At 39.8% G+C, this 26764-nt stretch overlaps 1 protein-coding gene across 3 annotated transcripts; it reads right to left on the minus strand.

Moving 5' to 3' along the window:
• Positions 1–296: 296 nt before the first annotated feature.
• LOC119719386 (insulin-like growth factor 2 mRNA-binding protein 2) lies at positions 297–26137 on the minus strand. 3 transcript variants are annotated; one of them, XM_038188815.1, is made up of 16 exons: positions 25760–26136; positions 24378–24444; positions 18501–18607; positions 18219–18331; positions 17966–18054; positions 16110–16196; positions 12804–12846; positions 12100–12188; positions 11388–11507; positions 10565–10799; positions 9312–9392; positions 8680–8790; positions 7591–7611; positions 6017–6220; positions 5742–5882; positions 297–5403 (listed from the first exon to the last, which is right to left on the minus strand). In XM_038188815.1, exons 1-16 carry the CDS (start codon positions 25956–25958, stop codon positions 5260–5262), a joined length of 1851 nt encoding a protein of 616 aa, XP_038044743.1. In that variant the 5' UTR covers positions 25959–26136; the 3' UTR covers positions 297–5259. The 3 variants fall into 3 exon arrangements, with proteins under 3 accessions (XP_038044743.1, XP_038044742.1, XP_038044744.1); XM_038188814.1 differs by having other exon boundaries at positions 12798–12846; XM_038188816.1 differs by lacking the exon at positions 7591–7611 and having other exon boundaries at positions 12798–12846; positions 25760–26137.
• Positions 26138–26764: the final 627 nt, after the last annotated feature.

Raw genomic sequence — 26764 nt, forward strand, 5'->3', positions numbered from 1 at the left:
AAACGCGACCGTTATTCCTTTTCAATGTCTTACATTTTCATTTTATCATTTGTCTTTGTTCCAGACAAAAGGCAGGTTGTTCCCACTATAAATCTATAATTATCTCGACATGAGATCATTCATTTCTCACTCAAAAATAATTTTCTTTTTCTAAAGGAAAGTGTGGCTACAGATGCACCATCACACGAATGGAACTGGAATATGGTTGACAAATGCAGCATATACTCATATCCATTAAAATAGCTGGGGAATTTCACGGTAAAACGCAAAATAATTGAGACAACCACACAAACATGTCACTGAACATGAATAATTTGATTTTAATCCAGTAAGAGTAAACATAAAATGTGTAAATGAGAAAATGCAAACGGGCAGTTAATACAAAAGGGATGTGGTAATGGATACCATTTTCCCTGAAAGTGTCGACTACAAAAATTTGGCGGGCTAACTGGTTCTGGCAAACTATTTGAACTTTACTTTTCACAGTAGAGCTCAGTAGTGCTATACTTTGGTTTTTTTGGTCGAGTTGCCCTCCAAATTTTTTTCCGACGAATTATTGAGCTCAATCTAGCAAATGATGTTGACAGCGAGTCGAAACACCAATCCATGCGAGGGAAATTGATGTGCGAAAAATGGTTTACCAAAAAATTGGTGACTTTGTTTTTCGATTGAACGATTGAAAAGTGGTGTGCAGCACAAAATCTACAGCACATGAAAATGAGTTCTTCGGTGAGAAATGACTCAACCTCAACCGAAATGAGTTTTAAGCAGAAATAGTTCTCTGTTTAAGCAAAAGCAGTAAGCATGCTTGCTTACTTCACATTTTAAGCAACTCTCTTGGAAACTGGCCATAGAATTTCAGAAGTGACCAAGCACCCGTACAATACATTTCTGTGGACACTCTGAAATTCTTCAAATGTTCGACCTCCATCTCAAAAAAAAAATCGTAGACAACAGCGGCAAGACTTTATTCCAAACCCGTTTTGACAAAATTGCTGTGTCCATACTTTTTTTTGAGCTAGAAGATCTAAGGCTTTGTCAAGTCTTCAAAAATGGTTCCGCTCTTTTGTTTTAAATAAGAATTTGGTATGTTATAAGAATTTCAAATCGGGAATCCTCTAGACGTTTTTAATTAAAAGTGTTACATCGTTACAAACGCACTGCTAGATTGAACCAATAAGTGTAATAAGCGTATACAATAAGAGAAGTCCAAAATGATTCCATGCCATGTTATGATCAAGTCAAGTCCTGAAAAAAATCTTCTTAAAACTACTACATTTGTATAATGAAACAAAAACGAAATGCCACTAATCACAAAGTGTACAATGCAAAAGTATGCAGACTTTTTGTTAATTTTTTTTTTTTAAACTTCAGATAAGTTTCTGATTAATGAATTAACGTACTTAATAATTCCTACCTAGGTTAAACTTCATATAACATGAAACTGGTGTTATATCTGTAAACACTGTTTTTTATAATCAAAGCGATGGCTCGTGTGTTTTTTTAAAGAGCGACATCTCGTGAGCAAGTTCATGACAGCTGGTGGAATTGCCTTGGATAACTTGTCAGAATCAATCTTTTGCCGTTCAGGCAAGTTAAAAGTCTACTTAAAATTACTACTAATAATAATGCTCTTCTGTGGTGTACATAATGACGCTAAATCTAATAAAATTGTAATCTGTTAGTAACAAGTGAACAAATGGAAACGGTTTGGAAACAAGTGCAACGTTAATTTATCCGATTAAACTCCTCTAGTTTGAAACAATGAAACGGCTCGGCCCGAAAGCCTTCTGTTTGTTTTCTTCTTTATCGTACCATAAAACACAAAACATTAAACTTTATTTTTTGACTCCAGTTTAAAATTACAACTACATCAGGGCACGTCCCACCAAAGTGAATGACTTAGGGTCAACGGATCCCTCAACATCTACTTAAAGATTACATTTTGTTTGTTTGTATGAATATCATTAAAGCAACAAATAATTGTTTTAAAAAGAAATTAAAGCCCGTTTGCGACAAAACACCAAAATCAGAAGGAACAAAAAATACATCCAGCATATTGAAACAGATGCTAAAAGAAATCGTCAGGTGGCTTCCATCAAGTTTTAAGGCCAAGTGTGAGGTGTAATTTTTTTTTTTTAGCATGTGTTTCGGACTATCCCTGAAAATGTTAATAACATGGCATGGAACCTTTAAATAGTCATCACAGCGAGTCAAAAGCACTTGCCACTCTGCACCACACAGTCGCTGAAACAAGAGCTGTCCCAAAGAATCACAAAATTCTACTCCTGTTATGTTTTTTTTCCCTCCAACTATTCTCCAAAATACTGATTGGTCACCTTTTCCCTCCTAACACAGAAATTTGGGTTGTTCTCTGCATTAACTTCCAAGTAGAGGCAGGTACTCGACTTTGTAATGTCACAGTGGGCTTGGATGCCAGACTACCATGTTTTCCAACGGTCTAATATAGCATTGTAAAAATGTTCCTGGACAATGGTGTGGGTTCCAGTGTTCATGCATTCTGGCCCAAGCCGTCAACGATTCAGTTGGTTTTTTTTGCAAGGTTTTTAGATTGCAAAAAATCATCGTCACCAAGGTGACGAGACAATAAGCTCGCACTAAAAAGTGCTGCTTCCTTTTTTCAAAAAAAAGAAGTAAAAATGACAATAATGATATTGTCTTCAAGTCCGATCTGCTTGTTTTTTTGTTGCCTCTTTTTTTTTTTTTAGTTTCAAGAAACTACAGTCCAATAAAGTCCGAGAAAAATGTATCTTCACTATCCCAGAACCCTGATCTATCTTATCCCCACAAAATGTCATGGTGGGTTTCCACATGCGTTTTATTACCATAGTCATATGGAAACTCGTGTGGTTTCGCTCTGAAAAACGTCGTCTATGAAAAGTCAATGCTAACTTAAGCAAACCAAGAGATTGTCCGTTTTCTCTTGAAAGAAATGCACGGACCTGCTTGAGTTAGACACTGGTTTGGTTGGTGTTTTTTTTTTTTTTTTTTTTTTGGATGAATCCCAAATCAATCATTTGAAAGAATTTGTTCAAATGAAAAAGTGAGAGTATCACAATACCAATCACTGGGCAAGTGTCTCGATTATTGAGTTTTTTTCTTTGCAAGTGCTCGAGTTGAAAACAAATTTAAAAATTCAATACTCGCCCAGGATCACAAGGCACAAAAGTTGAAGTACAGAACACATCGCATGTGCCAAATGACACCCAGTTGATATTAAATTCTTCCTATTTGATTGCTCTGAGAAACATGCCAAAAAAAAAAAAAAAAAATAGAGAAATTGGAGGCTAGGCTTTTAACGGCCTGGTTCGTTAACACTATACGGCACTGGGAAAAAAAGGGACTACGTTACGTCACTCAAATGTTGCTTTTTTTTTCGTTTTGATGTAGTCCACCCATTCCAAAGGAAATGGGAGATAAAACGTTCCATACTTTTAAGTAACACAAATAATACTTGATGTTTGTCTTCTGAGTTGGGATTTATAAACTTTTAAATACTTAGAAAGCTACGCGTTTACGATATGGTGTTGCAAGGAAAGTTAGAAGGATCCTCATTTAACAAGCTAATTTTGTCACTGTCTATGATGAGCCAACGCCTTTTCAGTGAGCAAAAAAAAGCCACATTAAATTCGGGTCCTTCAACCATGAGATTTATATCCTCTATTGCCAAATAACCCAGTTGGAATTTGTTTTGTGTTTCTCTCGGTTGAAAATTCTTTTTTGATCAAGTCTGCAGGTTGTTTGTTTCTTTTTTTAACGTAAATCCAAAAATGTAGATTACACCAATGCAGCAGCAGTTGCTCTGTAAAACAAAGTCTGATCGATCCAACAGATTTGTACTGTTTTGTTTTTTTCAACGCCAAATTTGAGTCTCATCTTTGTGAAATTTTTCTCCAACATTGGGGAAAAAAAGTTTATCGATTACAGACTTTTGGACAAGAGGTAGCACTGGATGGAATCTCCATTTTTTTTTAATAATCTTTTTTTTATATTTTTTTTTATCAAAAAGTAAAAAATAAAGTAACAAATATGGCCATAATATACAATTCTCTCCACAAAATAATGGCCCATATTGTTTTAAACTAAATTTCTCTTTATAATATATATTTTTATTTTTTTAAGTTTTTTTTATGTTTTACTATTTTTTTTTGCATTTTTTTATTTTTACTATTTTTTTTACCTTTTTTTTTCTCTTTAATATTCTCCCATAACTTTTGTGCCGGAATGCCATATTATTAATGCCTCTTATTGTTTTCATAGCTGTTCAACTTTTCATCATAACTTCAGCCAAAAAATTATCCATCATTCCCTCTCGTTTAAAAAAAAAAAAATCATAAAAAAAATAAACTGAAATTTAAAACTTGCATGACAACTCATTGCAAGTTGACTTCTTGACCTTTCACCCCTCACAAACAAACATAATTGTTCCACTGGGAAATCTGACACTTTTGACTCATCGAACTCAATTTGAAGGTTCAGTCGGGTACTGAAGTTTCCCATCCATCGATGGTTCTAAACAGCTGGCGTCCAGCAAGGTCCCACCATTTCTAGGGGGAGGGGTGACAAGTCAAGAATTTCGGAGGGGAATAAAAACAAGCAGAAGAACCAGTTCAACGGTCCATTATTTAATTAAAAAAAGTGCACACCACCACCTGTGGTCACCCTCAAGGTGTCATGGTCTGCGCCCAGCACACTTTTTTTGTTTGTAATTTTGGCTCTTTCCTTTCCGACATTCCAAATGTCAAAGAGCCAGGCCCGACAATTCAGCCGGGGAAAAAAACACAGTCGGTGGTATTCATTCATTCACAAATTCATCTCAATCTGGTGCAAATCTCAGCAATCAAAAAAGGCTTCGAATTTGCCCGACGTATGCACCAATAATCAACTTCTGCTACTGTCAACCACAACCAAAAAAACCTTCGGGGGGGGGGGGGGAAAAAAATCCACAACCAGAAACTTTGGTTTCCAGATTAAACCAAAAAAATCTCGGCCTTTTCGGGCGTTTTGAGGGTTCAGGCTTCATCTTGAAAAGAAAGCTCGAGTTCACAAGAGAGAATACATTGGAGCAAATTTATTCAGACCCCAAATCACAAATCAGGAAGTCACAAGCGTTCTTTTCAAGATGGCAACAAGGACAGGGACCCCAGAGTTGAGGTTGAGGGGAGGGGGGGGGGGGGTGAGGTTATTGGGAGGTAGGGGGTGTATTTTTTTGGGGGGAGGGGGTAGCTGAGGGTCCTCTTACTGTGGCCCTGGACCGTTCATGCGGCCGCGGCGCTGATACCCGCCTTGATTGTACCCGCCTTGATTGTAGTTGTTGTACTGGTTCTGGTTGCCGCGGTTGGTGAAATCAAAAAGCATCTTGCGCAGACGACGCTGGGCGGCCTGTCCAGAAAGGAAACAGAAAAGAGTACAAGTCATTTTTTTTGTGAGATGGGCAATGGGGACATTTTACATACTCTGACCGAGAACATCCCGCAATGGGACCCTAAGCTCAAAGTATTTCTCACTTGGTTTGGACATCAGAGCATGAGAGGTCATGCCTACTAATTTTGTGGGAGTAGGGGGTACTGGGGACCTTAGCGACAGACTTGTTTATTTGGTCTGTTTATTGCTAAGGAGCTCTGAACATGAGACTTGGTATAGTGACAGAAAGTGGAATTTTGTCATGTTTTTTTTGGAGGGGGGGCTGAGGGAGGGATACAAATAGGAATGATTCTGACCTGCAAGGAGAAAAAGTTTCCATAGATCTTGACCATGACTTCGGCTTCAGAGTCGTCTGGGTTCTGTTCAGCGTCTTCCTCTTCCTTGTTGGCCCGGGGGACCTCAATGCGGGCAAAGGTTGCACGCTGCAGATCACGCACCTTAAAAAAAATAACCAAATTACGAATTCAAGATTATTTCTCAACCAAAAAAAAAAATATCAGAAAAATCTTCCAAAACTCCTGGTGGCATTTGAAGGAATCTGAAGGGATGGGGATCCTACAAATCCTATTACCTTGGTGCCCTTTTTGCCGATGATGCGGCCGACCATCTTGGCGGGTACGCCTATCTCGCATCGCAGGTGCTCCTCCTTGGTCTCAAAGTGACCCTGGCCGCAGACCTTCTCAAAGAGACGCAGCTGGGCCTTCCACTGGGACTCGGGGGAGCCGATGATGGTCACCTTGCGCTCTGTCGCGGCCTCGTTCTCGCGCTGGGCAATCTGGAATAAGCAAATGGGGGGGAATAGAAGCCAGGTGCTTTACAATGGACGATTCCAGATTTGGCAAGAAGCCCGCCCTTCTTTTGGTTTGTTTATATTTCTCATGGTGATGTGTGACAAGTATGACCAACTGAGCTACCGTGGCCACCTGCCAATGTACCTGTTGTCACACAATGGACCGTTCCAGATTTAGTCATTAGCCCCGCCCACCTTTGATAGTGTATATTTCTTAGTGTGTATTTCTTACAGCGATGAGTGACCAAGTTTGCCCAATATACCTGTTGTCACACAATGGACCGTTCCAGATTTAGTCATTAGCCCCGCCCACCTTTGATAGTGTATATTTCTTAGTGTGTATTTCTTACAGTGATGTGTGACCAAGTTTGCCCAATGTACCTGTTGTCACACAATGGACCGTTCCAGATTTAGTCATTAGCCCCGCCCACCTTTGATAGTGTATATTTCTTAGTGTGTATTTCTTACAGCGATGAGTGACCAAGTTTGCCCAATATACCTGTTGTCACACAATGGACCGTTCCAGATTTAGTCATTAGCCCCGCCCACCTTTGATAGTGTATATTTCTTAGTGTGTATTTCTTACAGTGATGTGTGACCAAGTTTGCCCAATATACCTGTTGTCACACAATGGACCGTTCCAGATTTAGTCATTAGCCCCGCCTACCTTTGATAGTGTACATTTCTTAGTGTGTATTTCTTACAGCGATGTGTGACCAAGTTTGCCCGATATACCTCGTCACACAATGGACCGTTCCAGGTTTGGCCATAAGCCCCGCCTACCTTTGGCTTATGTTAATTTTTCACAGTTCTTGGGGCCTAGTGTGACTGATCTACAGTGGTCACCTAACCAAAAGTTGTGTTAAAATTGTTCAATGTGCAATGTTTGATTTCAAGACGAGAAGGGTTCCTTACTTCGAAAACACATGAAGCAAAGAAATCAAAGGTTAGTTCTGTCTAGCTACGAAAGGAACAGCAGTCTGGGAATGTCGGGTCTTCAAGTCTCTGTAGTCACACACAGCTAGGGGCTACTATTAAAAAGATGCACTGTCCAAAGCTCGACCTTAAATTAAAAAGTGTAACTCTTCAATTATCACTTTTTTTTTCTCATTTTGCTCTCGAAAGTTGGAAAATTGTGGGTATATACTTGCTATATTTATACTTTCTCAGCAGAAAAATCAGAGTTATTACATTCATTTTTAAATTTTTTTGACGAATTTGAAAAATATCTTTTCAAGGCGAGTATGGACAACGCAGCTACTAGACAGTTAAAAAAAACGTTTCTACAGTCCAGTTCCACGCAAAAAAAAAAGAAGAGCAAAAAGGGCTCTGACACCGCCACACACTATATTTACCTGGTTCTCAGCTGGAGCAATCTGAAATGATTGGGGAAAAAGGGTAATGGGTGTGTGTTAACATGTAACTTCAATTGGGATTTAGTGCGGGGTACCAGTTTTCGTTAAAGGTAGGGTAGATCATTTTGTCATTTGTGCATTTTTTTCATTATAAAAGAAACAAATGTGCGCAAAATCTGAAGATGGGTGTTTAAGAACCAACATGATGAACTTTTAGCTCTGTGAATGCCGTATTTTCTGAGAAAACAACATTCTAAGTTGCCGAGTCATATTTTGAATTGTGCCCAGAAATCGGTGTCCAAGACATGTTCTCATTCAGTAGATGGCAGGTATGTGATATCATGCACTGAACTGACGAATAATAGCAACTGCGCGCGTGTGTACATCGTGTTAACACTTCGACACAGCCATTCACAGATTCGCCTACTTACAAACCAAATTTTAACGGAGGTTTCCAAAAATGCGTCACTTGACGCATCTTCGGAAAAGGCCTTCTTTCATTGTTTTCTTCAAAATGACAGCATGCCATAAAGAATAATTTCACAGGGATTTTAGTGACATTACTACCTTTAAACCAAGTAAGCTTTTCAGCAATAATTTCGTCAGTTAGTTTTTGGACAGCTGCAAAAGATCTACTCTACCTTTAACAAAGACTGCACATGAGATGGAGTAATATCGTTATGATTTATAGGATAATGAAATTACTTAAGTACAGTTCGTACTTTACCCAAATGTACATGCCAAGCAGTGCGAAAACTTGGTGACGTCACAAATAGACAGACAAACTAAGCTCCGCCCCAATAACGTTTTGACCAATCACAGTTGTGATTAATATTCAACATGCTCGTACAGATGTCCGACGTGCGCGCACAAATGTCCGAGATGCGTGTGCTAACATTTCAACATCGCGCGACTGGAAAATGCGTTGCACTGGAGAGGCACGCGTGTTGTTGCCTGTGTGTTGTTTCCCGCCTGCGCAGGGGCCTGTTGGCTTGGTCTATACACGTTCAGTTTCATGCTAAGTATGGAACATGTTGCAGATTATTAAATGGGTAAGTATTTTGGGATGGGACAGGTGGATTCACTCACCCGGATCGAGGCGTTGGATGTGTGGCACATGCTCTTGATGATGTCGCCCTTGACGCCGATGATGGCACCCACGGCTTCGTTGGGCACGTACAGAAAGGTGGTCTCATTTGCCTGGTGCCAAACAAGGTTCCAAAAACTTAGAACTTATAGAATAGCACTTAGATTAAGGTACCTTGCGCTCAAAATTGCCAAAAGTGCACAATTTGAGTGAATCGAACCATACCTGGACATCACTTGACACCCTGTGCACAAACCCTATGAGACTGGTCTGAAAAATTCCAAGTGTTTTCTCAGTAAACGCTTCAATATTTTTCCTGCCAAGTTTAACTTTGAAGGACATGTTATCGATTTCCGATGGCTGATAGGTCACTGCAAGGACAAATTAATGATGTCCATGTATGGAATTCCTCCTTGACAACATTTTACAGTTGAACTACATTTTCTAAAGTTATTTGAACCAATGGTCAATCTGAATGTTTCATTGTCTAAACTTTGACCAACCTTCACTTCTTATTTTTTTAAATTGTTTATGAATCTTCTTTATGTGACATTTTTATAGAAGGCTGAAACAGGCAAGCGAGAACAATTTTTAAAAAAATGAGAACAAAATGAATTTGAAGCGAGTTACTCACATCTCTGGGATACTCCTGCTGCATGCGCTGATCTCTGTAGCCACGTGGGTTGGGATAATACAGACCAGGAATAGGTCCTTGCTGTTAAAAGATTTTTAAACAGATACAACTTTTTACTGTGACTGATTATTGGTGTGCTTGTGATCGAATTGTGATGGCTTGTGATGGGATTGTGTCAGTACTTTGTCTCGTATCACCACGGTACTGGACGGTACAAGATAGCGAGCACTGAGTGTTGATTTTCGCAGTGGGAACGCCAAACTCACAGTTGAAGGGTGTGAACTTGGAGCTGGCCTTGGCCAGACCTGCGATTCTTGACCTTGTTCAAATACTTGACATGTTACGGATTGCGAATTTTGGCCGGTGCCCGAGGGCCAGCCTATTGTCCTCTTTGTAACAATGTCACTGGCGGACACTGATGGGCTTGTGGCCGAATTGTGATGGGCTTGTGGCCGAATTGTGATGGGCTTTTGACGGACTTGAGTTTGGCTTGTGACTGACTGGAGTTGGGCTTGTGTCCAACTTGAGATGGGCTTGTGGCCGACTTGAGATTGGCTTGTGGCCGACTTGAGATTGGCTTGTGGCCGACTTGAGATGGGCTTGTGGCCGACTTGAGATGGGCTTGTGACCGACTTGAGATGGGCTTGTGACCGACTTGAGATGGCTTTGTGGCCGACTTGAGATGGCTTTGTGGCCGACTTGAGACGGGCTTGTGGCCGACTTGAGACGGGCTTGTGGCCGACTTGAGACGGGCTTGTGGCCGACTTGAGACGGGCTTGTGGCCGACTTGAGACGGGCTTGTGGCCCACTTGTGATGGGCTTTTGACTGACTTGTGATGGGCTTGTGACCGACTTGAGTTGGGCTTGTAACTGACTGGAGTTGGGCTTGTGACCGACTTGAGATGGGCTTGTGACTGACTTGAGATGGGCTGTTGCCGACTTGAGATTGGCTTGTGATCGACTTGTGATCGACTTGTGATGGGCTTGTGGCCGACTTGAGATGGGCTTGTGGCTTATTTGCGTTGGGCTTGTGGCTGATTTGCAGTGGGCTTGTGACTGACTTGTCATGGGCTTTTGACCGACTTGTGATGGGCTTGTGATGATTAGAGATGGCCTTATGATGACTTGTGAATGGCTTGTAATGGACTGCCTACAACACCGATGCTTGTGACTGACTTGAGATGGGCTTGTGACTGACTTGAGATGGGTTTGTAACTGACTTGCGATGGCCTTGTTAGTGACTTGTGACTTACCCCCATGCCCTGGTTCTGGTAGCCGCCGTGGTTGTGCTCGCCGCCGCCAGAGAACATGGCCATGTGGTTGATGCCCGGGAACATCTGCTGCTGCTGGTTCTGCATGCTCTGCATGTGCTGCTCGTAGGCGGTGCGCAGCTTGGCCGTGATCAGGGACTCGGCCTTGGACTCCTGGTCCAAGGTGCCCTTGATGGTGATGGTGCGCTCAGGGTTGCAGACGGTCAGCTCGTGTAAGCTGAGGGGAAATGCACAAGATGGGGAAAGAGAGTTGATAACAAGCATACCTTTACAGTCTTCAAATGTATATTTAAATGACTTATGGACAGGCGATGCTTGCGCCTCTGTTCTGGTTTGTGTCAGTACTTTGTCTCGTATCACCACGGTACTGGACGGTACAAGATAGCGAGCACTGAGTGTTAATATTCGCAGTGGGAACGCCAAACTCACAATTGAGGGGTGTGAACTTGGAGCTGGCCTTGGCCAGATCTGCGGTTCTTGGTTTCGTTAAACTACTTGACATGTTACGAGTAAGAATTTTGACTGGTGTCCGATGGCCGGTCTGGTGTCCTCTTCGTACTTATGTCACTGACTAACACTGACTACTAAGGGACTGATTGTCACTTGGGAGTTGTGACTGCCCGGCAGTGCTATCATATAGGATTACCCTGTAAAGCCAATGAATGGGTTAAAACATGGCTAATGTGTAGACCAGAGACACGAATTGACTTCACACTGATTTGCCATTCTGAAACCATTGAAGATAATTTTTGTAGGACTTGAAGACAAGTCCGGGACCTTGTCTTTTTTTTTTTTTCATACTTACGGGGAAATGGTGATAGTGGCACCAGACTCCTGCATGATGTGCTTGAGGGAGCTTCCACCCTTGCCGATCAGACGGCCCACCAGTGCATCGTGGGCCAGCAGCTTGAGTGGGGGCAGGGACCTGAAATGAGAAACGATTGATTAAAACAAGTTTGCCAAAAAAAAAGTGATTTCAAATTTTGGCCTAGAAAACTTGCTAAGCGTAACAAATGTGCTTAGCAAAAACAGGTTACCGGCCAAAAAGGCATGTGATATACACGACCTGTGACTGGTCCCCAGCAGAATTTTTCGCTTAACACAGAAATTTACTAAGCAGCATTTCTTGCTTAGAAGGCTTTATGAAACTGAATCCTGAACATTTTCCCTTCATGTTATGACCATTCTAAATCTGCCCAAAATGAACAATGTACACTAACCAATGGCTCATGTTCTGTACTTCAAGCATTCATCTGGGAAGTCGCACAAAAATAAATAGGAAATCCCAAGCTTTGGGAGACCCACCCCAGTATTTTTCAATTTGTTGTTATGGCGATCAAGAGAAGTAAAAGAGAGGTCAGATGAATTTGAGGTAAAGTTTCATACAAGGTACAAAGCTACCGAGTACAAATGAACATGTACTTTCAAGGGACGTCAGAAGTAACTGTGGGGCACTACGCAAACAGAAATGACCCTCCTTTGGACTTGACCCCAAATGACCTTTGACACGACCTTACCCTTTCTGGGACAACTCCTGGCTCAAGACTTCTCGGACCTTCCTGCAAGCGGTGGTGCAGTCTTCGGGGTTGCCAAAATAGGTCACAGCCTAAATGAAATTCAAAAAAACACCCAAAAACATGGTCAACTATTCGTATTTTGTGGAGTGTTTTTGTTTCCATACTGACAAAGTGTATGGGGTTGCGCTATGTTCAGATGTCTTTTCTGATGGATTTTTTTCTTCACACTTATTTAAGACAAAATTTGAAATGTTTTGTGATCAAACAAACAAAAAGACACAGTCGTGTTTTACTATACTCTCGAGGACAATGCTTGTCTTTTCCTTTGTCCCTGTAATATAACACTCTCCCATAGACTAAGCACACAAACGCACGACCGAGGACCGATTTCAACAAAAGATGAACTCTCGAGGACAACAAAGAATCTGTTGTTCTCCCTTTGTCTGTCTGTCCTCGAGGTGTATATAGTTCACGTACACCAAAAACACACACAAAAAAAACTAACGATTTTGGAGGATTGATGCTGTATCCAATTTTTACATGGTGGCAGTTGGGGGATTTTGCAGGATTGCGGATAGATCCTAGCCAAAAACGGCCCAGGGAAAGGTCAAGTAAAAGGTTACTTCTGACTTGAGGTGTTTAGTGGATTAAAGATAAAAATTAAGCACCCCAAACAAATACTGGAACTGTTTCCTCACTTTTACCTTCTCTCCAGATCCTGGGTTCTCGTGGCGATGGATGTCGATCCTGGAAATAAATTCAAAGGAAAATTAAGAAGAAAAAAATTAGCCATTTTACAAAATGTGAAAAAGCACCTTGCGCTTTCAACGAACAATCATTACTAAATGACTGTAAAGACATTTTTACAACCAAGACAATCCAAACAGTCTCAATATTATTCACTTCTACAATGACGTGACAATACAAGTACAGTCGAGTCTCGTTAATACAAACTCGTTCGGACCTAGCCAAATTGTTTGTTTTATCAGAATTTTGTATTAAGAGGAACATCAGTCCCATTCATTGTGCACATAAATGCACAGTCGAGACCAAGGCTTTATGTTTGTTATAACCAGAATTTGTATGAACAGAGTTTGTACTAACGAGAGTCGACTGTACTACCTTGATTTCAAATGAATATGAAGCCACATCTAAATTTTGCGTCCATGGCTATGGCTTTTGTTATGTACTACAGCACAACAGCAGAAGAACTTGGTCTTGTAGTCACAAAAAAGCCAGATTTTAACAAGGTCGAAGTCTGAACTAAAGTGAGGGTTACAGTGAATGCAAATGCCGCCCTCTATCACATCCAGTTAGCAACAATCAGACCAAGCGTGCATTACACAGTATCCCTTCGGCATGGGCGCTATTTTAAGAGAAATGACACAAGGAATAACATCCTGCTTAAAAAAAAACACACCAGCTGCTGAAACAGAACGGAAGGGAAAAGTGACAAAATCGGCGGAGTAGGGGCAAGCTCATAAAAACCAGAGAGGTTTGGAAGTATTTTGTTAAGTCCTCAGAGTGGTTTGGAGGATTGAGGATGAATGGTGTTGAAGCACATGAGGATTTTGCAGGATTGAGGATGAATAATGTTGAAGCACATGAGGATTTTGCAGGATTGAGGATGAATAAAGTTGAAGCACATGAGGATTTTGCAGGATTGAGGATGAATAATGTTGAAGCACATGAGGATTTTGCAGGATTGAGGATGAATAATGTTGAAGCACATGAGGATTTTGGAGGATACAGAATGGATGGTGTTTGAGAAACATAAGGATTTTGGAGGATTCAGAATGAATGGTGTTGAAGCACATGAGGATTTTGGAGGATTGAGGATGAAGGGTGTTTGAAAGGGAGGAGGCTTTTGGAGGATTTAGGATGAATGCATTTTTTGAGGCGTGACTGTCTGACGATTTTGAAGGATTGTGGCGGTAGGTATCCTTCATTTTTGAACACAAGTGCTCCAAGTGCTTGGAGGATTGATGATGATTCCTAGTAAAAAGGGAATAGGGAGTTAGGGATAAGCTGCCCCACATTAGAATATGAGATCTCGGATTTTGATTAATAAGGGATAGAATCCTTCAATATTGAAATACGTTGTCAGAACAGGGAACATCAAGACTGATATATGACATGCGGCAATAAAGTTTGTCCATTATTTGTTCTGATGTTGGCATGCAGGAGATAAATGTACAAACTGCCTTATTTTCCATTGTCAAACCAAACTTAAAATCAGCAAATTAATGGCGCACATCTAAAACGTGTTCAAAAAGAATATCCTTCTTAAAGATGTTCAAAGACAAACTCATTGACCAATGGGCCAGCTGCCCTTTGGTTGACCCCGTGGAATTTGTGTCCCTTTTCAGGAAATAATCAATTACGCCAAACACAATCGCACAAAAACCGTCTGTTTTTAGCTTCTGGTTGGTTTGAACGGGAACCCTAAATACAGGAAGCCTTGGCTTTTTATAAAACCTCCATCTGGGCCCGTTATTCACTGATGACTCAAAGGCAGAGTGGGTCTGTGTAAGGGCGACAAAACAACGCAAAGTGGGGGGGAGGAGTCCCTATCCACGGAAATCACATCTGGTTTTTTTTTTGATAAAAAGTGGAAGACTGTATTAAACCTTTTTTGACATCGAGTTATACATGTACTTGTAAAAAAAAAATTTTTAATCTCTCTGGGGAAAATTCATTTTCATTCTATCAAGTGGCAAAGAAGAACATGAAAATAACCCTGCTCAAACAAGTTTGAGCAACTGCAAACATATTTTCCACTACCTTTAATAAAAAATATTTAAAAACAAATATTTGCCAGCCCAAATTGTTTTCTACATCAGATTTGATTTTCATTTGTGAAACAGAAACCATTTCTTTCTTGTTTAAAAAATCCTTATACAGTCTGCAAGAGGTGCACAGCTCTGGAAATCAAATAAATTCAGCATGTTCAGTAACATATTTAACAAGGATTTCAAAATCAATACAGCTGGGGATAATTCTGGTTAGATTCTGAAATGATTTTTTTTTAAAAGAAGCTTTTACAGCTCTTTTTTTAACCCACATCCCCTTCATTACACCAAGTCAATGTAAAACAAATTCTTGTTTACTTAAAAGTCAAACTGACATTTAAGGATAAACTCAAGTGAAAAAGACGTCTGTGAAAAACACAAAAGCAATAAAACAAAACCAAAAATCCCCAAAACTAAAAAAAAACCTCCCAAATATTCATCGGTTGCGTTTTGAAACAAACATCTGTGACATTTTGCTCACACCAATTATGACATGAGATGCCATGTAAAACACTGCAAATGCATTCGCAAACTCATTAAAAAAAATGAAAACCTTTGTGTCAATGAATACATCAGAACATCTTTGATAACAATATGAAGTACACGTAATTGCAATCGTTACTCTTCTCTGCTTCCATGTACGTGTTAATATCATACTCTCTGAATTTATTACATTAGTACAGCCTTGTCGCTCCCGGGGGGGGGGGGGGGGGGGGGGGGGATGGATGAGGCAACATACAGGCTAGGCAGTTTTGCCATAGCGATTGTTGTCATGGTTAACTGTCGTCAAGGAGACGCTGACATGCAAGAGATTTCTCATCTCGGCAAACCAGATTTCTTTGTGCACTAATTACACAATGTGGGTTGTTCACATGGGGGGGGGGGGGGGGGGGGGGAATTACAAAATAGCCAGTACATCAATGGTCAACGTGGGTGGTATTATGAAAACACAACCAGGAATCAAGGACGACCTCATTTGTTAGTGTAAGCAGGCAGTCATTAAGGGGGGGGGGGGGGGGTGGTAGGGGTTGGAAAGGGGAGGGGCGAGAGGGGTTTTAGTTCATGAAAGAGTAATTTAATCAATGTACTTCATCAATGCAATTTTGTCTCTTTTAATCCATTTCCTTTCTTTTTCGGTATGGATGTGCTTTATGAATGCGATTTTTCTCTCTTCTTCAATTTTAAGAATTTAAAGACTTTTTTTCTCCATTTTCTTACCTTGCTTCGGTTTCAGCAGTGATCTGCTTGATGGTCTTGCCGCCTCTTCCAATGATGGCACCCACCGTATCGCTGGGAACCAACATTCTGAGAAAACAAATCACACCAACGCACATTACAACCCTTCTGAAGGGCAAACCGTCAATAGCATACAGTGAAATCTTGCTAAGTTAAACTCTGATAACTCAAAACAACTGTTAAGTCAAACAAAGAATCCATTGCCTTCAGTAGTATAACAATGATATACAACCCTGCCTAACTCAACACTCTGCTGAAGTCAAATTTTGAACCTGTTTCCTTGAGGTTTGACTTGGGGTTTCACTGTACTAAACATTTCCTGATAAAGAATTTGACATTTGAGCACAGAAAAATATACAGACGCTTCCGATATGGGTTTTGTGTTCAAGTACTTCGTCTCATGTCATCACAGCGTTAAAGACAGCACAAGATAGCGGCACTGGGTTTTGATGTTCGCAGCGGGAACGCCAAACTCACAACTGAGCATGTGCAAGCTTGGAGCTGGCCTTAGCCAGATCTGCGACTTGAATACTTTTTTTTAATTATAGTTATCTGATTTTACAATGGAACAAGCTTATAACTTTCCTGATATCACTCTCCTAAACATTAACCCTAACTCCCTACTGTCTTTTACTAAGTACTGAACCAAGTCCGCCAAAATCCATCAACCACACTGCTTCCAATGCATGCTTTGCTTTAGGCCTCCAGGCCCAAGTCCATCATACTCCATCAATATTGAGTTAAACCAGGCCTGCAGGACCAAGTCCCCCAAAATCCACCAAAATGGGGGATGGATTTTGATGGAGTTGGGGAGGTTAGGGTTAAATGCATTTTCTGAATGTTGAATTGATGTTAATGTATAAATCTGTCAGTACCTCAAATTTATTTATTTATTTTTTGCAGTGTCCTTGAAATTCACGGAATTCAAACTACCAAACTGAAAAATTAAATTTCAAAAATTACTGCCAGAAATACATGCGCCTTGCTAGCAATATACTTGTGTGCACTCATGTTTGACTACGAGACCTAAGCACGACTTTAAATACCCTTCTACAACAGCGTCCCAACAGATACAAAACCTGTCGACCTTTCCAAATCAAGCAAAACGACACGAAAAACCTCCCACGCAAAACTCGGTGTCAATACCATTACAAAATGACTACTTCTGAAACTGATCTTGTCTGAGGATTATTAAAAAAAGGATAGTGTTTACAAATGGGGTGGGCGGCTAAAATCTGTGGGTGGCTTCAAGTCAGCAGAGCTTGGGAGATGATTGCTTTTGATAGAGCTACGGCCCACACACACGGCTGAAGTGATAGAAAGTCTTATTCACAACGCTGGCACTACATAATGTTGCTGGATATTCCAGGGCATTTAACAGAGCCAAGCACATGGGAATTACACAGGCCAATTACAAAAATAATCATAATTTACATTATTTTCTCTCAAAATCTCCAATTTTTATTTTCCTCTCAAGAAAATCTGCCAACGAAAATGTATTCCGTGATGACAACGTTGAAGTTAAAATCGTTGGTGGTCCGTGAGTGGGCCAGTCTCAAGTCCTCTTTGTACTACACCGACTCCAAGTCTCTTGCGAGCCGGGCAGTGCTATTGCATAGGACCCCCCATTATACCAATGAATGGGTTAAATCCAGCCCATTGTGTTTACTGATGCACGAAACCCCCTCCCACAAAAAAAGCCATTCTAAATCAAATTAATAGTTTTGTGCACTCATGTAACAGCTCTACTAGGATCGTCTTGTCTTGATCAATACTTCACAATGCTACCAACAAAAATAAAATTTACTAAACTTGAAAATTAAGGTTTAAGTTCGTACCTGACTGGAAACACAGCGTTCCCTTGGTTGCGGTTGGGATTGCGATTGTAGCGATTGCCCTGGCGAGACCCGGAAGTCTTGTAGTTCACCTGACGAGCAAAAGACAAAGAAAAAAAAAGGGCGTATATTCAAATTTTGTACTTAGAGGACCAACAGTCTTATTCACTATGCAATACAGCTCAAATCCTCCAAAACCCGTCTGGTGGATTTTGTAGGATTGAGGTAGGGTTTAGGGTTTAATTGGTGTTCTTACCTTGAGCATGGACTTGTTGAATTCGTAGTTGTTGAGCTGCTTGATGGCCTGCTGGGCTTGCTCCACGGCTGCATAGGTGGCGTTTACACCGTAACCGTTAGCACCCTCCCGGCCTGACGAAAAAAAATATGAAGACAAAAGGTTGACTAATGCGGGACTTGAACCTGGGACGCTCAGCTGATCAACTACCCAAACTGACTTAAGCACCGCAATACATGAATGAAACAGGTTATTTTTGTTCGACTCGAGGATGAAAATCGACTTGTGGAAGGGCTGTATTACCTTTTTCGCAGGAAGAGACTTCGCCGAATGTCTTCAGCAGGTCCTGGATTTCTTGCAGCGGGGTGTTCAGGGGAATGTTATGCACCTGGATGTTGGTGGAGCGGCTCCTGCAAAATCAAATGAAAGTTAAAAAAGCTTTAATAATACCTGAGACAGTTTACCCAATCCTACTGGACCAGAGCCCGTCACGTGGGTGTTCTTAAACCGCGGTTTAAACACCAGTCAGCGTTGTTTAAAACTGGTCGCGATTCGCGAGAAGCTGCACTTCATGCTTCACGCGCACATTACGCACCGTGTGTGCCTACTACAACTGAGTGATTGAAAACCACAATTATGATTGCCATTATCCGCAAAACAGGCCCCTAACCCTTTAAAACCACACATTTCAAACTTCTCTATCACAATTTTATTCCTTCTTTTTTTTTAATGCAAAAACGTTTATATTCTAAATTGAAAAACCTATTTTTTTTTTTGTGAATTGCGAATTCTTTTAAACGTTTACTTCAGAGCTTCCTAAATATTTCTAAATCCAATACTATTTTAAATATAATGGGGCAAAATTACCACAACAAACCCTAGGTGCAGTTACGCCCATGAATTTTAACAAAATTAAATTTTTTACTTCAAACTAATTATTTAAATTTGTTCAGCTTTTGCTGCTTGAATATTAAATAAAGTATTGAAAAAAAAGGGAGAAACTTGGTTTTTTTTTTACTTTGCCTAACTCAAAACAACTGTTAAGTCAAACAAAGAATCCATTGCCTTCAGTAGTATAACAATGATATACAACCATGCCTAACTCAACACTCTGCTAAAGTCAAACTTTGAACCTGTTCCCTTGAGGTTTGACTTGGGGTTTCACTGTACTAAACATTTCCTGATAAAGAAATTGACATTTGAGCACAGAAACATATACGGATGCTTCCAATATGGGTTTTGTGTTCCAGTGCTTCGTCTCATGGCATCACAGCGTTAAAGACAGCACAAGATAGCGGCACTGGGTTTTGATGTTCGCAGCGGGAACGCCAAACTCACAACTGAGCATGTGCAAGCTTGGAGCTGGCCTTAGCCAGATCTGCGACTTGAATACTTTTTTTTAATTATAATTATCTAATTTTACAACGGAACAAGTTTATAACTTTCCTGATATCACTCTCCTAAACATTAACCCTAGATCCCTACTGTCTTTTCTTAAGTTCTGAACCAAGTCAGCCAAAATCCATCAACCACACTGCTTCCAATGCATGCTTTGCTTTAGACCTCCAGGCCCACGTCCATCATACTCCATCAATATTGAATCAAACCAGGCCTGCAAGACGTCACGTGGGTGATCTTAAACCGTGGTTTAAACACCAGTCAGCGTTGTTTAAAACTGGTCACAATTCGCGAGAAGCTGCACTTCATGCTTTACGCGCACATTACGCGCTGTGTGTGCCTACTACAACTGAGTGATTGAAAACCACAATTATGATTGCCATTATCCGCAAACAGGCCCCTAACCCTTTAAAACCACACATTTCAAACTTCTCTATCACAATATATTATTCTTTTTTTTTTTTAAATGCAAACACGTTTATATTCTAAATTGAAAAACCTAATTTTTTTTTGTGAATTGTGAATTCTTTTAAACGTTTACTTCAGAGCTTCCTTAATATTTCTAAATCCAATACTATTTTAAATAAAATGGGGCAAAATTACCACAACAAACTCTAGGTGCAGCAAAGCCCATGAATTTTAACATAATCAAATTTATTAGTTAAAACTAATAATTTAAATTTGTTCAGATTTTTGCTGCTTGAATATTAAATAAAGTATTAAAAAAATGTTTTTGTTAGGTGATGAGAATTATTTCATAAATTTGTCAGCATTAGATTCAGTGCAGCCTCCAACTTGAAAGTTTGCTAATAGATGCCAACGAATTACCAATGGTATTATTCAACCACAAATCTGCTTACATACATGTGCGTGTAGGTGCTTCTACTTAAATTGATAACATTAATAACTCCCCAGATCTGAAAGATGATAACTGTGTGTAACCAAACTATCACAACAGGTGGTTACATAACATATGGGGCACATCAAAATCCTAATAGCCATTGAGGTAAAAAACTGGGGGTCAGGGCTTTTGCACACAAAAGAGGCAAGCAAAATAATACTGCCTGACAATGTTGAGTTTCATAGAGTCATCAGCCTTTAGGGAGTAAACTTATACAATGTAATACAGTGTAACAATGGTTAATTAGCAGGGTTTGCCAGACTCCCAATACAATCACACTACTTGTGAATATTCATAAGCTTCATGCCAATTGGGTATCTTGTTGGGAGAATTTAAACAGTCTTTTTAAGAAAGGAAAAAAAAATCATTTGTCTTGAAGGCGGCCCGTCCCAGGGGTCCTATGTTAAAAAAATGTTTTCACAGGAAATCAAGGACGTGCTGTGGAAACAGCAACACCGAAAAGGGTAAATTAAATTAATTGATTCAACATGGCAAAACTTGGGGGTTGATTTTTATGTACGAATGCACAAATTGTAACTGTAAGATCTTGGCAGGTCTTTTTTTTTTTCAAGCAATTAATGTCCAGAGATAAAGGGTTTATGGAAGATGGGAACACCTCAATTTTGTAAATATCTGCGTGGCAAAATTAGGCTTCAAAAGGTGGCCATCTCAATTGCCAATAAATTAAAGGGAACACCACTGGCAAAACACACCATTCAACAGCATGACAAATATGCAACTGCCACCGTCACTTCAACTGCCCCTTTAACACACCAGACAGTGTGATTTATAGGTAGCACCAGCCCAGTCTGAACTTTCGACCCCCTTTGAAAAACCTTCAGTGAACCTGGCCCCCTTGCAGTTGCACACCCAGACAATTCAGCCAAGTCATTGGAGAGCGCCAGTGTAGGTTAAATTGGTGAACTGGTTTTTTTTCTTTAGAGAGAGAACCTTATTACTGCAAGCCCAGCACTTTTTATAAGTCTACAATACATTCCTGTCTATCAGTATCAACTACATGTGCTTTCAGACCATGGCCCAATTTCATAGAGCTGCTTAAGCAGAAAATTTGCTTAAGCACGGAAAAACATTGCTTAGTAAAATTAGGTAACCGGCCAAAACTCCATGTGATGTACATTGCTTGTGACTGGTATTTAGCTGTTGTTTACTTAGCATAACAATCGCATGGAGTTTTGGCCGGTAACCTGATTTTATTAAGCAAGACGTTTTTGTGCTTAAGCAAATTTTGTGCTAAAGCAGCACTATGACATTGGCCCCATGCTCTAAAAAAACTATGCTTATTTCATATAAAGTCACACTGTAGTAAGTTTTAAAACAAGGGTTCTTGAAATTAATGGAAGGCTATAGACCTTATTCATGCTGCCATCATTTCAGTCATGTTCCCTGTATCCAATAGCAGTACTGAATGATAGTTTTTTTGCGCGAAAAGGAACCAGACTATTTTTCCTCAGGGGTCGCTTTAGAAAACAAAAGTTACATGCACAACTAAGCTTTTTCCTTGAAAAGGGGCTGAGAAACAGAAAATTTTGCATGCACAGGCACAATTTTACATGCACAGAGTCAAAGTTACATGCACCTGTGCATGTAAAACCCCTCTAAATCGACCACTGTTTTTCCTTCCAGCCTTGCTTTGGTTACAGTGCGTGAAATTAGACCAAAAAAGTGGTCGGACAAAATGTCCGAGCACAATCAAAAGTGTTCTGCCATTGTCAAGTTTTGATCTGCCATCTGAGACGAACTTTCAAAAGGCCACGTTTACTATACTTCAAACACGTGGACGGTACATACACGTGTGTACATGTACAGTATGTATGTTTACGTACGTACGTATCCATAATACACACTATGTAGTTGCAATGACAAGCGCCGGGCATTCACGCGCTCGTTTCTGTAGTAAGCCACGTTGTGAGAATTTAGTAACAATCACGCACTTAAAGCATACCGCGCAACACAACCTACTTTGATCTTGCTAAATTCTCATTACATGTATGCGCGTCAATGTCCTTATAATATTTAGACTCGTCACTATACAGACTCATTCAAGTCTGAAGAACACATAACTTAAACTGGGTGAAATTGCAGTTCTGAATGTCCAAAGAGGCTCGATCGAATCATTATAGCAAGGAATATATAGAGGTTGAATCAGGTCCAATTTAACACTTTTGCCCAATAGAAATTAACTGGGAATTCCACAAACGGCCACTGCTCATTTCCATAAAATGACTTGAAAAGTACAAAAAGTTGTATTAATTGATTTGTAGAAGAAACACGAAGACTGCTGATCGAAACACAATTTATCGACTTGATTTCACGTCTATTTTTTGGCAAACGGCACGTACGTACGAATGCCAATCTATCGCTGTGCACGCCGCGCTGTACCAGACTGTGTAATGATTGGGGTGTAAACGCGTTGCATCTATTGCGTGAATATAAGACAACATGTAGTTAGCAGCAGCTCAGCGTACGGTAAGTATTACAGACCGGATCATCGGAAATAACCAACAAAATACTTTTGAGCGCAAGCGTTTATTTCATACTTCTGAAAAAGACAACTCCACAAAGAAAACATAAATCACTCGGACATTTTGTCCGAGCACATCTGCATTTGGTCGGACAAACCATGAAAGTGGTCGGAAAATGTCCGATGTCCGACCGTAATTTCACGCACTGGGTTACGTTGATTTAAATGGGGAAAAATAATGATCAACATAATAATGGTCTATAAATATCATCTTCTTTATCAGACAGGACACGTTTAAATAGATATTGCCATCTACAATCATTTCAGTAATATCCTGTCTAGACAAACTGCTTCAAGACAAAACAGTGAATTACTAACTTTTAATACTCCAGGGACGAAAAAAAAAAAAACACTCCCAAGGTTAAATGAGTTAGTTGAAAGCAAGGACACAAATAGCTGGCTGTAACAGTAAGCAGTTTCATCGACAACCAGTAAGCGGTGTAATTTATATCCCTAATAGTTACAAAAATTGCCCACAGGTTCCAGACAGAAGGTGAACAAGGGTGACATACCACTGTGTCTGGCCTGCTAACAAAACCTGCCTTATATTACAGAAAAAAATGTGGCCAGCAGGAGGCCAAAGTATGGATGTGTAACACACCCCCCCCCCCTACTTTCTGAAGTGACCAACCACCCTGCCCCCTATTACTAGAATCCTACTTGATATAATGGATCACTGCTTTTAACCACTGATCTCTATTACACTATTATATATCAGTGCTTTTAACTCCTTTTCATGCATACAGAAGTGAAGTTTGAGTGTCCCTCTTAAAAAGGGTTCCTGACCTTTTCGTTTAACGAGTTGCCATGGAGGACAACAACCTACTTTGTCCTCATCTGTCCTCATTTTAAAAGCCAAAGGTGTATCCTCCCTTCTTTTGTTAAACTTGGAGACAATTTTGGATAATTTTTGGCATTCATTTTAGAAAGAATAATGCATCCTAACGCCACTTTCTCCATCATAAATTATCTCAATGAAGGTCAGTCATTTGCTAAAATGCTGTCAAGACATGAATCTGGGACTGAGAAAAATGTCCAATTTTTTTAGAAAATACTTTGAAAATGCACTCTTAGTACAAAACTAAAGAAGACTTTGCATCTGGATACTACATTCTTTCCTTAATTTTGTGATTTTTTTGTAAAAATTGCTCTGATCTCAATAATTGATGGCTAAATAAAACACAGGTTTGTGGCGACTGTTCGGATAAGGTCAGAAAAATCTTAGGTTTGATTTCTTTAACTGCACATTGCAAAAATTAAATTGTGGTTAAAACCATTTAATAAAAAAGGGAAAAAAACTTGTATTTTAGTGACAATATACTTGAAAATCTTGTCATACCTGTTGCCTCTCCCACGCTTGGGGACAGAGTGCTCCACAACCATTACTGATCCAAGTAAGTTGTAGTCTGAAATTGAAAAGAAAAAAAAGTAACTTTTATCATAAATGCAATTTCAATTATCCTGCACATTACTTTCTGCAAGCGAGACATACTCTAAAATGTTTTGGGCAGTACTTATGAGAATCTGCACTAAATTTAACAAGTTGTTATTATTTCGATTCAGTAGGACTAGGAATACAGGAATTTTTTAAAATTCTACTTAAAGAGTATAGACACCAATCTTTGAACAAAAGTTTCTTTTCAAATTAACAAGTTGTCTCTTTCATCTGAAAGTATGAAACAAACCTAACTTCAATACACAAACAAAATTGAGAGAAAAAAATCATGACTGAAACAAACTCCTTAATTTTGCAAAAATAACAAATAAATGTTCAACATTCCCTCTGAATAAATAAATTGTTCAAAAAAATGAAATGACAAATGGGGAAAAAATCCGAAATAGAATCCCAATTTCCTGTATCCTACATGTACATGCCCAAAATAAATGTTTCCCTTGTAAAAAGTTGAGTTGAGTGATTTACTTCCACAGTGAAAAATACACAATTTCATTATTAATTGAGTGGAAATTTATGTGGCATAAAACAAGATTAGAAAAATAATTAAAATATATGATTCAGTTGTTGGTTGAACATGTTTAAAAAAATAAAAGTTCTTTTTTAGAAGATGAGATTTTTATTTTTAGTTTTTACATTTTAAAAGTGTATTGTCACAAGTTTGGGGACAGTTTATCAATCCAAATTTCCCCTTTTTCTGCCAACACAGATTCCACAGTAACAAATTTGAGTTGAGAAAAAAAAACTTTTGAGAAAGAAATTACCTGCCTCTTGTTTTGTTAAAATAATACTTTTTTAAACATGTTAAACAAGTTAGAGAAATGACTGGACACCTCATCAAATTAAATTCAATCTTTTATTAAACATGTTAATTTCACAGACAGTTAAAACAATAAACATTACAATTTTGCAAGACAACAAATACCTTTGAACAGCTAGCTTAAAAAGGACAGAAAAATTAAACTTCGTGTAAGTTAATGGGCCCACCATGCACTCCACGTGATACGGCATACACGTACGACTGTGCATGGCCATGGGTAAAGTAACCGACCGTTCATAAATGCATGCGGAGTTACACACACATGGCGAGCATGTGGTTTACGTCATTTCAATATGGCGACCTATCCCAACCCACGCAAACATCTCTGCAATTCTTCGTACAATATCGTCGTAAAATTCACATCAATAAAGCCGTCCCCTGTCAAATCTGTGACCAAATTCTTGTCAAATATGTGGCACACTACTGTACTGTGATATACACAACTGACCGTTGAGCTTGTCGATGGCAAGTTGGGCCATTTCTTCGTTCTCAACGTCCACAAAAGCGAAGGGGCTGGCGTTGCTGTTCGGGTTGGCGCTGCGCTTTACGACCATGCTGGAGACGGGCACGCCATTTTCCTCGAAGAGGTCGCGCAGGGCATCCTCCGTAACGTCCTCGCTCAGGTTCCCGCAGTAGATTTTATTCATTGTGGTGGTTGTTGAGGGTTGAGTTTACAAGCCTATTGAAATTTAGGGTGAGTTTGTCTCCGGTTTTGGGGAGGAATAAAGTGGCTAAAGAGCCAAACTGCTCGACTGCCTGTGTGTTGGGATTGTGTCTGTGAAAGAGAGGCCGCTTAACGCGTACGCGTTCGTTCGGCACGCACAAATACCACAAATTTTTCGCCCTGCCCACGTGCTCTCCCCACGTGATTTTGATTGGCAGGTGGCTGCGTGAACCTCCCGCGTTGATTGGATAATGAAACGCGGGCAAACCACGTATTGGAACATTGACCAATCAGGTAGCTTTTGCTAAATCAAGGCTCCTACTCAATTTAAATACCCAAACATTTTAATTGATTGACTGAAATACTAGTCGTTCAGACTAATGAGTATCCATTTGTATAACGTAAGAATCACTGCTAGGACACATTTTGTTATTTATTGATGGTTATCTTTGAAGTCAAAGTCTACCCAAAAAAAATTACTAAAGAAGAATTGTCACAATGTTCAACGGACATGGATCCGAAAAACATGAATGAAACGAGTTGCGCGGGACTGCAATGACACACGTAGAAGTCTTTCGACTTTTATTCCAGGTCATTTTGGCTTGTGGCCAAAATCACAGTCACGAAAAACTCGGTTCTTGCCAAGAAAGTAAATTGACCCAAAAATGTTACAATATTGATAAACACGATTATTATCCCCCCCCCCCCCGCCCCCAGAAAATAATTGGTTTAAATTGTAACCTTTTGCTTTTTACATTATGTGTACACATTGGGACTAAAAATGTGGTT

Source organism: Patiria miniata, unplaced genomic scaffold, assembly GCF_015706575.1.
Source record: "Patiria miniata isolate m_02_andy unplaced genomic scaffold, ASM1570657v1 HiC_scaffold_8, whole genome shotgun sequence".
In the NCBI taxonomy this organism is placed as follows: domain Eukaryota; kingdom Metazoa; phylum Echinodermata; class Asteroidea; order Valvatida; family Asterinidae; genus Patiria; species Patiria miniata.

Bases quoted from the DNA above. Each gene is read 5' to 3' on its own strand.
- LOC119719386 (XM_038188814.1), bottom strand. From the start codon at position 25,958: ATGAATAAAATCTACTGCGGGAACCTGAGCGAGGACGTTACGGAGGAT. The intron at 12,189-12,797 runs GTGAGGAAACAG...AATTTCATTTAG, and splicing joins GATCTGGAGAGAAGGTAAAA to GCTGTGACCTATTTTGGCAA. The intron at 5,883-6,016 runs GTAATAGGATTT...ATTTTTTTTAAG, and splicing joins TCGGCAAAAAGGGCACCAAG to GTGCGTGATCTGCAGCGTGC.